A 13,394-nucleotide genomic window follows, 5' to 3' on the forward strand; every position below is an offset into this window, starting at 1 on the left:
GTTAGTTTGTCAAAGAACCCAGATCCCTAGATGTTCCCTATGTCGATTTTCTGTTTGTCCATAATACTGGCTACATTTCCCCGCTAGAAGCAATGATATTATAACTCCGGAACTGTACTGTTTCTCTTTAAGCTTATTGCACACACACAGGGCGGGAGAGGGCGTGCGCGAGCCTGAGCGGGCCCACGATGCATTGTGAATGCTCGGCGGCTGAGCTAAAATGGACCTTAATACAGACAACGTAGGACTCTCCAACGAGCATTCACCCTGTGTGTGCATTAAGCTTTATTAGTCGTACCTAGACGAGCTAAAACTGAGCACGTGCTAATACACCACACACCGAAAGAGAAAGAGACAAAAACTCTGATAATACAACGCAACCTACTTGTGTTTCGTTTTGTTATAATTGTCTCGATGAGTATTAGTTGGTTTTTGAAAGAAAAGTACAGTCAGCGATAAAAGCTTATATCGAAAATGAAATGTTTGACAAGAAACTTAATGCTAATGGTTACGGTATCTTTGCAGAGTGGCGTGCGGAGGGAACGCCGGCAACCTGCCCCCCGCAGACCACGACGACGACCTCACCAGCCTGAGCTGGCTGCAAGACAGGAACCTGCTGAGGGGTAACGAACACACCTTTTATACCTCTCGCGTCGAATAACGACTAGTATTGGTTAAGACTCAAGTCCCTCTGCTTTAAGACTCGACTCAGTTTTTCAGACTGTCATAATTAAGATGGAGCTCTAGTTCTTTTCAACTTATTAGAGACTCGAGTCTTTTGTAGAAATTTTGGTCCTTGTCCGAGAACTTGTAATTTTTACAAATAACTTCGAAATGCGTTGTATTTATGTGAAATTCATGGATGTACATAACATAAATCATACAATATCGCCTATTTACTTTACTGTTGTTTAGGTAAAACCTATAAAATTGTTGACCGAGTCTTTATCCAGAGACTCGAGTCCTTTTGAGTAGCGCTCAAAAAATACTCAATAAAGGACTCTACTCGGGACTCTAAAAGACTCAGGAGCTTTTTTAAGCTCTGAGTCTCGGAAAAACTTAGACTTAAAAGACTCGAGTTGCTACCAACACTAATAATGACCACTAATACGCATGACTATGAATACAAAAAATAATTAGGAACCTACTGAAGGGTAACGAACACATATTTTATGTGTACCTCTCGCTTTAATTAATAATTAATTAGAATTCAATACTTACTACATGGATCCACGTTCAGGCATATGATAGATTAAAGAGCGGCAAGTGCCTCCTATATCATATAAAAAAAAAAGTGGGAAGCTTCCTAAAATGTCTACGATCATCTCGCGTGACAGCTACTCCATATAAAATAAACTGACATAGAAACCATCATTCAACGTGTCAGGTATAAATAAAACTTAAATAGCACAAGTAGTTTTACACCACAATACACATATTATTTATTGCTCATCAATATCAAAACAAACATGACTAACAAACAAATTAATCATATGAATATCACCTGTCACTTTCGCACTTACATTGTTAGAACGTGACAGGCATGGTGACAGGCGATAAATATGCGACCGTGCTTAGCCCGCTGATCTGGGCGCACTCTAAACTTTCATATGTACTAGATGTTCACAAATATCTGAACAAAGCCTAATGTGTACACGTTAAAATGCATGTTGAGATATTATTGAGCACCCTGGCCGCTCCGATATATCTGATGGCGACTACTAAGCTGAGCTATCATAGTCTTAGTCGCAACTAATTCGTCCATATCCTTGACCTCTAGACCTGCCTACTCATCATATAAATGTTATTATTTTGTGGAAATTTCAAGGAATTTCATTTTGCAGTAAAATTCCTGACATAATGAAGATGCTTTTGCTCCAGGTATAAATCTAACCAAAGGCGACGTCGAGGACACAAAAATGATCGGAAGTCATGTCATAATAAAGGTAAGTTAACTAATATAACTAAGAATAATAAAAACAAATACTATCAAATATCTAAGGCTCTTTATTCTATTGGGAGCGTGCACGACTGTCACGCAACCTAGTGTCCGCAAGTCTAGGGGAAAACGTCAATTCACTACATCTTATAAAACTACTCCAAAACTAAAAACTGCTGAACGGATTTTCATACGACTTTCATCTATCAATAGAGTGATTCTTGAGGAAGGCTTAAGTATATAATTTGTTAAGGTTTTGTGTAAATTGTTTGAAATATAACGACGTTGTCGGAAAAAATCACGCTGGCTAGGAGCTTTAATCGAAAACGCTGCCTAATCCGTTTGAGCTATAACAACACAATGTATGGTGGGGTTGTTTCTCATTCATAGGTCTACAAAAAAGTCCGCGATGTGAAATGTCTATCTTTTAAGGATAACTTACTACATATATCCATTCTTAACTTCTAGAAAAAGATCACGTAATATGTGGCATTTGCAAAGCTATTTACATGGATACATTATTAACAATTATCAAAATAAATACGTTAGTTATATTAAGCATTTTATACAGATTACAATGGTCCCTTACACCATACAATTTAAATGAATATTTCAGGAGTAATCGTAAATCAAAGTTTCATTTCGAGCCATATAATTGTACGAAATGTTAAAGACGTTATCCGCAGTTAGTTCAAATTTTTACCACCTTATGCGCTGGGATCGCTTTACTTACCCCCACCACGCACTTCGCACGGTCCCAATAGATAACATTAAAACATGATTAACTCCCTTATTTATAAACGTCTACTAAAGTTGACAAGCCGCTAATTATAGTTTGTCCCTTTCCGACGTATTGGTATGATGGAAAGGAACAAACGATTATTAGCGGCGTGTCAACTTTAGTAGACGTTTATGAATAAGGGGGCAAAAGGATAAATCGCTCGATAACACACGGAAAATAAAAATATCAACGTAGTCTAACCTATAAACGAAATTGTTTTTGAGGGATTGAAAATATTTCGAAAATAATTAACTCATAAAATAAGATCGAAGCGTGCGAAAAAGTTTTCTCTAAAAATGATTCCCGCGATTCTGCCTTTCGGATTCATAGACAAACTTTTTAAACTAGGGCTCTGTGAGCTGTGGACGTCGCGGGCATATCTTAACACTGAATAAATGCTCCGTCATTTTGAAACAAATCCAAAAACAATCATCGAACATGCTCACAATTTCACAGATCGGTTGAGAATTACGACCTGTAGAGGAGACCATCCGGACGATATTAAATCATTTTGACCCAAGCTGAAACCGAGAGCTTCACTAACGCTCTGCCAACTTAATATATCTTAAATAGTGTCACTAGGTTGCCTGCTTCCTTGCTAACTACTCCAGTCAACAATAACGATTTCAGTTTCGTTTAGTTTTTCACGTGTACTCACGCACATTATATATTAGTTCACACTAATAAAACGCTGTAAATCTATAAGAAAAATCCTGTCTCTTACTGCCTTTTGACATCGGTCGGTGATGTGTGTGTTACTGCCTTCTGATGTTGGTAGACGTTGAGCAAACATTTGTGTTAGTACAAGTGGTAGGCGTAACAATTCAATGCCGGCTTGAATAAAAGGATTCGTGCATTCTGGATTACGAGACAAGGACGGTTGTGACGCCATCGGACGTTACACTTGTTACAATTACTATACTTGTTAAACACGAGTTTCATGCGAAGCAAATAAAAAAGAGACAGGACGCCATCCGCTGCAGGTAGGTGTGACAGAGACCACGCTATGTACTCGTATCCGCATGCAGCGTTTGACACAACTGTACCCCCAATGCAGTGGAATTCGTCCACTGAATAACAAAAAAACATTTAAAAAATAAGTTTTAATACACATGTAGATCAAGCGACTTAGTAATGGGACCCATAATAGTAATGTTAAAGCGCGCAGTTTTATACGACAAACGCAATGCGTTTGCCGCACACCCATTTTACATTTGATAATCTAATGACACAGGGATCGGAAACCGGTATTTTTTGTATGGGAACGAAAACGGAATTTCTTCGTTCTTTGTTAATTATTTCATTTCTAATTGGGCAATCTAATAATACGAAGTCGTTATCTAAAAACACAACAGAGTCCTATATTTGGAGTATAAAATAAACCGAAATATATGTTTATTTCAAAGTTTTTCCAAAAAACCGGTTCCGATCCCTGTTCGCAAGTTCGCACATGATCGTAATTATTTATGAGCTTAAATAATAGTTTGCGGACCTCACTCTGTACAGTCATTATTAATGTTATATAAAATAACCCCTTATAAACCGCGAACAATTTGAATGAATGACATAAATTGACAACAGACTGAGCTTTTTTTTTAATCATAGACAATTGGTGATACAACATGGAAATATCTGTCAACAATATTTGGCTAGCCAGATTCTACACATGTAGATCAAACGACTTAGTAATGGGACCCATAATAGTAATGTTTAAGCGCGCAGTTGTGTCATACGACAAACGTAATGCGTTTGCCGCACACCCATTTTACATTAGATAATCTATTGACATTATATATTGTTTTGGCGGTTAACGCAACGGTAAGCGCATTGTTATTTTTCCTACGTTCCTTAAACGCATGCTTTTGGCGACCGGTCTGGCCTAGTGGGTAGTGACCCTGCCTATGAAGCCGATGGTCCCGGGTTCAAATCCTGGTAAGGGCATTTATTCGTGTGATGAGCATGGATATTTGTTCCTGAGTCATGGGTGTTTTCTATGTATTTAAGTATTTATAAATATTTATATATTATAATTATATATCGTTGTCTAAGTACCCTCAACACAAGCCTTATTGAGCTTACTGTGGGACTTAGTCAATTTGTGTAATAATGTCCTATAATATTTATTTATTTATTATTTATTTATTTATCGCATAAAACAACCGCGCGCTTTAATTTTGTTTACTTTGATCGCTGAGTGACATTTTAAGGAGCTCCCCGCGGATTTCATCAATTTTTGTAAATTTTTGAGTCACTACTCCTACATTTGCACTATAGATAGAATTATAAGACAAACGGCTATCGGTTCTTCAATCTTTTGTCTCCATTCTGATCTGCCGGATTTTGAAAGAAATGAATACTTATATTTTTATGATTTTTTTAAAACACTTTCGTTACTCGATTGCTGTGAAGGACCTTGCATATACGAAATCCACATATTTGAGTTCGTCTTTGACGTCTCCAAAAACTGGTCAGAGATTTTAATCTTAAACTAATTAACATAGTTATGGCCAGAAAACTTGGTTTATGACCTAAACTTTGATGCCAATTATCTCGCAGACGATGAACTTTCAAGTAAATATGGGATAGTATATTGCTTAAAACAGTTGCTGTTAATATGATAAAAACATTAGAAAACTAAGGGATTCAGATGGAAGGTCACTGGCGCCAGGGAGCCCCTAACCCTTTGACCGCTAAAGACGTCAACTAACGCGCCCCACACGATAGGCATGGCGTTAAAAGGGTTAACGTTGTCCGGCGGGTTGGTGCACCCATAAACTTACGCACAGGCCTACCGCGAAAACCGAAATTCGCAAATCGCGGGGATCTTTCTCTTTTACTCTTACTAAGACGTAACTAGAGTGACAGAGAACAATGCCCGCAATTGAAGAACTTCGATTTTCGCGGTTATAGCCCAGTACCTCTCTTGCAGACGGAGTCAAGGACGCCGCCCCCCGCCCCCTACCTCGCCCCCTCCCCCTCCCCCGCCCCCCGCCCCCTCCCCCTCCCCGCCGTCCCCCCCGCGCACGCCGGTGAAGGCGCCGCCCCCCGCGCCCCCCGCGGCCGCGCACAGCAAGCCGCCGTACTCCTTCTCGTGCCTCATCTTCATGGCGATAGAGGCGGCGCCGGCCCGAGCTCTGCCCGTCAAGGAGATCTACGCGTGGATCGTGCGCCACTTCCCCTACTTCAGACACGCGCCGCAGGGCTGGAAGAACAGCGTGCGGCATAACCTGTCGCTTAACAAGTGCTTCCACAAGGTTTCTACTATTTTATATACTATTATATTATATGGGTACCATTCCACATAGTTCCGTTGGCGAAACGAAGTAATATGAGATGGTTTTATAGATAGAGAGATACAACATTTTATAGGTAGTAACATCATATAGTGACATCAAAAATACATAGCAATATTATAAATACAACAGCCAATACCTCGGTGAACATTACGTTATAGTAATCTTAAAATAACTAATTACTACAATACAACAGTCTCTATGGTTAATAATACATTAAATCTGGAGATGTAAAAGGTCCCCAATGTCAGTGTTTCCACAAAATTTGTTTATATTTTACTATAGTATTTTATACAATCGTGATATAATAGACAGCCTTTCAGTCGAGTACCGTGTTTAGGCAACGAAGCTTGCTGAGTTGCCTAAGTGAGGTACGAGATTGAAAAGCTTGATTATATCACTATTGTATACAATACCTTTTCTACGAATCGAGTTTCTACGAGAAAATTGGTAAGTGTCTAAGTAGACAAAAAGTCATAAACGTTCTATGGGAGCGCGGCGGCATGTGATTGGTAAATATTTTTAAAGTTTACTACAGCGTATCGACTTTTATTTTTTACAGTACATATGGTGCTAATTTACCGCACTAGTGCAAAAATTAGCATATTACGTTACTGTGTCGAACATTTAAAGTGCCATATGTACTGTAAAACGTTGTACGATACATGTGCGAATAGGTAATTCGCAACTCGTCTACATTATAAGTACGCAATTATAGCTTGGTATACCAAATCTTAATTCAACCACTACAGTCGACGAGTAGAAAAAGGAAATATTGCTATTGTTGCAGGTGGCAGCCGCTCCAGGTCTCGGCAAGGGCTCCCTTTGGACAGTCGACCCTCAGCATCGGTCTACACTGTTACAGGTACAGCCGCAAATATGCTTAAAATTGTCTGTTCTGTGGAGGAACAGATTATTTTATTCATTAATTTCTATACATATTACAAGGGGTTTTTTCTTACGTACAAAGCAACACAATTAAGAAAGAATATATTTTTCTTGTATTTGGCGGTATATTTTGAGATGGCAACTAACATTATCCCAAAGCCCTGTGCTCCGCCACCACCTAGTGAAGTAAAAAACAACTTCTCCAGCCATTGAACAGCGAGCGCACGCCGCCGCCGCTGAAAATAAATCATAATTCGAGTTCATCGCTGCAGTATTAAGTGTAGATCAGAAAGGAAGTGCCTCCTGATCCAGTGCACCCTATGGACATATACCAGGTGGCCAAAAAATATGTGCATTCCCGTTACCAGCGAGGTTTTGGGACTATACTGAGCAACTTTTACTATGGCACCAATCCCGAAAACGCGAAAAAAATTTGACCCTCCCATAGAAAATGGACCAGCTAAAATGTATGAAACAGCCAGAAATTTTTTTCGCGATTTCTGGGTTGGTCCCATAGTAAAAGTTGCTAAGTATAAGCCTAAAACCTCCCTGGCAACGGAAATGCACATATTTTTTGGCCACCTTGTATAGCACAGGATTTTCCGAATTTAATATCCACGCAGTCTCCAAAGGCGCTACTGGATTCATATAAGTTGACCTCTCTTAATTAGAAGAAGAAGAAGAAGAATTCGTTTATTGTTTACCGTGTCAAACAAGATGTTAAAATGATACAGAGTCACAACGGCTTGAACGGCTACCCTTTTCGGGTATACAATATTACACAATTATATATATATACAGGTCCCTTAAATTTATATTAAGTACATCTAAAATTACACGGACTTAAATAAAAAATCGCCGCTCCAGTGTCTTAATACCCATTTAAATATTTTTACATTAATCAGACCGGTCGTCAAAAAGTTATATGCACAGTAGTAGTGTATAGAGTGTACTATAACTATAACCCTTGCACTTTATTCTATCTCTTTCACACCAATGGAAAATGAAATAGATAGTAAATGACTGCAGATATAAATAAAGAACATGCGCTTATGGCTAAATTTGCAGAAAGTCACAGCATGAATTGTGTTGGCTAAGCACCCAAGGTGTCTAGCCAAGATGCCAATCGTTTCCGCATATTAATGCGATAGAAAGACAGATAGCGTTTCTTTGTGGTAGCATAATCGATTGGCATGTTGGCTATGCACTAATGATGCCTACATATATCTACGTATTCATGCGATAGAGAGACAGATAGTGTTTCGTTGTCGTATCGTAAACGATTGGCATGTTGGCTACGCCCCATGCTGCCTAGCCAAGATGCCAATCGTTTGCGTACATTAGTGCGATAGAGAGACAGATAGTGTTTCGTTGTCGTAGTGTAAACGATTGGCATGTTGGCTACGCACCCAGGTTGCCAAGCCAAGATGCCAATTCTTTGCGTATATTAGTGCGATAGAGAGACAGATAGTGTATCGTTGTCGTAGCGTAAACGATTTGCATGTTGGCTACCCATAATGGAGTATAATGAGTAGAATTGCCGTTTTGATGACCAACTCCTGACTTCATCATGAGACCCTGGACCTCATCCAGATCGATGGTGCTCGTCAAGGCAAATCTATTGAGCCCAAACACGATGGAGTTATTACGAGTAGATGAGGAGTTCTGGTGACCAACTCCTGACTCCATCGTGAGACCCTGGAACTCATCTAGATCGATGGTTCTCATCAGGGCAAATCTATTGAGCCCAAACACGATGGAGTTATGATGAGTAGATTAGGAGTACTGGTGACCAACTCCTGACTCCACCATGAGAACCTGGACTTCATCCGGGTCAAAAATTATAATGCAAACCTAACGTAATTTCAAGTAACACTGAAAATCTATCAATAGTCGGTTGTTAAGCATAGTGTAAAAAATGTACTAGTATTAAGATTTTCTAATCGCAAATATCGCAATATACAGCAGTATAGCTGGTTACGAACGCATCGAACTCCTGACAATCGAGCACAGGTCCGTCCTCTAAGCGCGCTTCGCGGAGACTGAGCGCCAGTGTTGTCACATACAATTTTGCCGAAGTGGTAGAACAGGGTGCAAAAATAGGTAGAAATGGGTGGTTTTAAAATGAAAAACAGGTAGATGTACCACTCAATAGCAAGTACATTTTTATGATTAAAAATGTGTATAGAAATTTTCAAATTATTTATGAGTATTTAATATTGTGATGTTAGTACAACGTGTTTATTAAAGAAATCGAAACAAAAATGAGCATTTCCATTGCTTGTAGGTAATGAATCTGCTTGTATAATCTGTTTCTTTGGCAAGTTTTCATTACATCGAATCTAAATTCGGTAGAAATTAAGTAATGTTCCGTCACATGTATTGAGAATTACTTACAATTGTACCATTTTGAAAAATAGGTAGATTCAGGCCGAGGGAGGTAGATAGGTAGAACGCAGGCAAAATAGGTAGATCTACCCAAAAGTTGGTAGATGTGACAACACTGCTGAGCGCGCGCCGTTGTGCAGCGTGATTTATACGTTTAAAAAAAATACATTTACCGCAATGTAGGTCCCATAGTTTTGTTTTTTTTTATAGGTTAACATAAAGTTACAGTTTGCTATAATATTATTTTTAAAGCAAAATATACGTACAATTTGCGGAAAAAAAAAATAATGTAACCCTGTTTTCGTCAAAAAATGAAGAAAACTCGGAAGGTATTTTATCTATTTTTTCTAATGAATCTTCCAATGTTAATCATTCCATCCCAACTATTACCAACTATTACCAACTATTTACCATCATCCTAGTTGTACGAATAGCATTAGTTAATGTAATGTACTGGTACTAATTAATTTAACCGTAAGATTACTGCATGTTCACTGGTAGAAGACACTTATATAAGATGTGGTTACCTATAATTAGATAAGCATCAGTTCTGATTGTCATATAGATTTAAGAGCATGTAAGATGTATTATCTGTTGGTAATCCTAAATAAATAAAAATAAAAATAATAAAATAATCCCCTCGTAAAAACACTCCCAAGAAAACTCATTAAAAAAGAGGTTTAAAACAGAAAATGAAAATTTGAACCATTCCAGCCTTTAGTTTAGGAAAGGATTATTTAAGTACGTTACCAGTTTTTGAATAAATACTAATAATCTTGGGAAAAATGGCGAGAAGTAACCGGTGTCATCTGCGACCCTAGGATACCGGTGAAGCTAAAGGGCCTTGTGTACAAGAGCATCATCCGCCCAGTCCTACTACTCGGAAGACATGTCCAGCAGCTTCACGTCACCGAGATGAAAATGTGGCGATGGATGTGTGGCGTTACGCGATTAGATCGCATACGTAACGAACACATCCGTGGCAGCCTCGGAATCCGTGACGTAGCGGATAAGCTGCCGGAAAGTCGCCTCCGATGGTATGGCCATATAAGCTGCAGACAAGTAGACTACGTCGGAAATAGATGCCTCTACCTCACTGTCCAAGGCCCTAGATCACGAGGTCACGGTAGGCCTAAGAAGCGCTGGCTGGACGTCGTGAAAGCGGACATGGAAGAGAACAATCTCACATCTGAGGATGCCGAAGACCGGGCAAAGTAGAGAAGATTAAGTAGGAAAGCGGACGCTGGCGCTAAGCCGGGAAAACGCTTGGTTGAAGAAGAAGTAACAAAAAAATTACGTCGTAATCTTGAATGAAAAAGGAAGCATTTTACAAACTGTAGGAATAAGGCCTCTTAAATGAATTTTTAGGGTTCCGTAGCCAAATGGCAAAAAACGGAACCCTTATAGATTCGTCATGTCCGTCTGTCTGTCCGATTATGTCACAGCCACTTTTTCTGAGACCGTATGACGTAGATACTTACATTTTGGGACAGTTATATCCATTACCACCACACTAACACTGTGATGAAATGGAAACTGCTTATTTCTTATTTTAGGGGAGATTTTAAGGGGTTTAGGGGTCCCCCTAAAGTTGAATTTATTATTCATTTGTAAGAATCATGTGAATGATCCATTCGAAAGCTTGTAAAAAATCAGGTCGGTGGACCGATTTTGACTTCATTATACGTGCAGCAGTTTTGGATAAAAAAATTTAGGTATTTAAAGTTTTGGTACTTAAAATTGTTCCTCTATCCTCGAGCTTTTCGCAAACTCTATAGCTACCAGGAAGCTGATCAGAAAAAAACCAACTAAACAGACCATGGAGACCGCGGGAAAATTGTCAAGTATATTTTTAGGGTTCCGTAGCCAAATGGCAAAAAACGGAACCCTTATAGATTCGTCATGTCCGTCTGTCTGTCCGATTCTGTCACAGCCACTTTTTTCCGAAACTATAAAAGCTATACTGTTCAAACTTGGTAAGTAGATGTATTCTATGAACCGCATTATGATGTTTACACAAAAATAGAAAAAAACAATAAATTTTGGGGGTTCCCCATACTTAGAACTGAAACTCAAAAAATCTTTTTTCATCAAACCCATACGTGTGGGGTATCTATGGATAGGTCTTTAAAAATGATATTGAGGTTTCTAATATCATTTTTTTCTAAACTGAATAGTTTGCGCGAGAGACACTTCCAAAGTGGTAAAAAGTGTGTCCCCCCCCCTGTAACTTCTAAAATAACGGAATGAAAAATCTAAAAAAAATATATGATATACATTACCATGCAAACTTCCAACGAAAATTGGTTTGAACCAGATCTAGTAAGTAGTTTTTTTAATACGTCATAAATGGTACGGAACCCTTCATGGGCGAGTCCGACTCGCACTTGGCCGCTTTTTTTTAATAGTTTTAGAATTGCGGTCTGATCTAGTTTAGTTTAGTTTATTTATTAACCATAATGTAACATGATCATTACATGGTAAGTCAGTATTTCACAATATTCTACACTATGAATTTACTATACGAAGTAAATACGATTAATAATATTAAAAATCTATTTACAATTTGCTTCAATTAAAATATTTTGTAATGATAAATATTCAGTAATCGAATAATCTAAATAAATATTCAGTATCTTAGGTTACTTAAAGTAAACCTTTAGTTACTTAATACTTGACTAGTCAAGCTTAGAAAGGTAATGTAAGGTTTCGTATGGGGAAGTAGTTTTAGCAAAAAATATCCATGTTTAAAATGTTGGCATCGAAATTTACGACTTATTTGTTTGATAGAATGTTCAAATTTCAGTGACAAATTTTTTGTGGGTTAGGCTTTTTTTTCGATGCTTCTACTAGTAGTTTCAGCCAAAATAGATCTACAAAATCTTAGAGGTCGTTAAATAACCGGAGTTGCCTTTAAGAGCTTATCCCGCTCTCGAAACCCTCGGCCAATGTTCATATGTATTGTATGGACTGACTTTTATCTGATAGAAAAAGAAACTTTATTTTTACGATACGTTAGTATATTATTGCAGTGTTCAATAGGGTTCACAAAGACCTAGCTTATAAGTTTACCATCTGTACAACCACGTTGTGAATTTGCAATAAAATATTGAGTATTGAATATTGAAAGAATTCTGTTAGTGACTCACGTGACCCTAGGTTGTAAGTTAATCTAATTGCCCTTTTTTGCATAATGAATATTGAGCTGTGTGGCCTATTGAAGTGGACGTGTTTGGCGATGAATGGGTTAATGTAAAGATGAGTCGTTGTCCGCAGGCGTTCGGGCGGCAGCCCATCCCGGCGCCGTGCGAGGCGGAGGGCGCGGGCGAGGCGGAGGCGCCGGGCGCGGCGGGCGCGCGCGAGGCGGAGGCGCGCGGCAAGAACGCGCCCGACCCCGCGCTGTTCCCCTTCCTGGCGCGCCGCCTCGCGCGGCCCCGCCCCGAGCCCGGCGCCGACGAGTACCTGGCCGCCGCCACCGTGCTCGCCATGAAGTACGGGCCTGCCGTGCTCGACCAGGTACCGCACTACTCCACACCCGGCGCTGTCACGGGTAAACTGTGGACTGAACTCTCGCCGGCGGTATTTCCGGCCCGATAACACCTTCAAGAGAAGAGCTATAAGTAATGATTTTTGTTCCAGCTGCCGCCGGCGGCGCACCACCTGGTGATCTCGCGCTGCGCGCGCGACGAGCACTCGTACTCGGGCGGCGGCGAGGAGCGGCGCACGGCCGAGGCGCTGCTCAACCTGGCCGGCGTCTGTCCCGGGCCCGCCAGCTAGCAACGGGCTCCGCTCTAGGTATACTTTACTTACTTTCATTACCCAATTTCCTGCCCGAGTGCCTACTTTGCGTGAATGACAAAGTAGAGCTATTGAAACACCCCAGTCTCTCGAAAGTCGAAACATAGCAATGTTTTCACATTGCTAACCGCTTCAGTCAGTTGCGGTTCGAAAAACATGTAAGAGAGTTGGCCAAGTCGTGCTTTTTTCGCCTGAAAGTCTTATATCAAATTCGAAATCTCTTAAGTGAGGAACTACGTAAGATTCTATGCGAATCACTAGTTCTCTCCAAACTAAATTATGGAGACAGTGTATGGGCCACATCTAC

The 13,394-nt window shown here is 39.8% G+C and overlaps 1 protein-coding gene across 1 annotated transcript in view; it reads left to right on the forward strand.

The window, feature by feature from the left end:
* LOC133525511 (forkhead box protein N3-like) overlaps positions 1 to 13,394 on the forward strand; it is a 50,026-nt gene that overhangs the window by 25,756 nt on the left and 10,876 nt on the right. The window contains exons 3-9 of the mRNA XM_061861775.1: positions 526 to 623; positions 1,882 to 1,946; positions 5,650 to 5,684; positions 5,728 to 5,974; positions 6,804 to 6,878; positions 12,566 to 12,805; positions 12,929 to 13,084. Of these exons, the coding sequence (XP_061717759.1) occupies positions 526 to 623; positions 1,882 to 1,946; positions 5,650 to 5,684; positions 5,728 to 5,974; positions 6,804 to 6,878; positions 12,566 to 12,805; positions 12,929 to 13,066 (898 nt within the window). The 3' untranslated portion in view covers positions 13,067 to 13,084. The remainder of the gene's footprint in view (positions 1 to 525; positions 624 to 1,881; positions 1,947 to 5,649; positions 5,685 to 5,727; positions 5,975 to 6,803; positions 6,879 to 12,565; positions 12,806 to 12,928; positions 13,085 to 13,394) is intronic.

The sequence above is a fragment of the Cydia pomonella genome, chromosome 15 (genome assembly GCF_033807575.1).
Source record: "Cydia pomonella isolate Wapato2018A chromosome 15, ilCydPomo1, whole genome shotgun sequence".
NCBI classification, from domain to species: domain Eukaryota; kingdom Metazoa; phylum Arthropoda; class Insecta; order Lepidoptera; family Tortricidae; genus Cydia; species Cydia pomonella.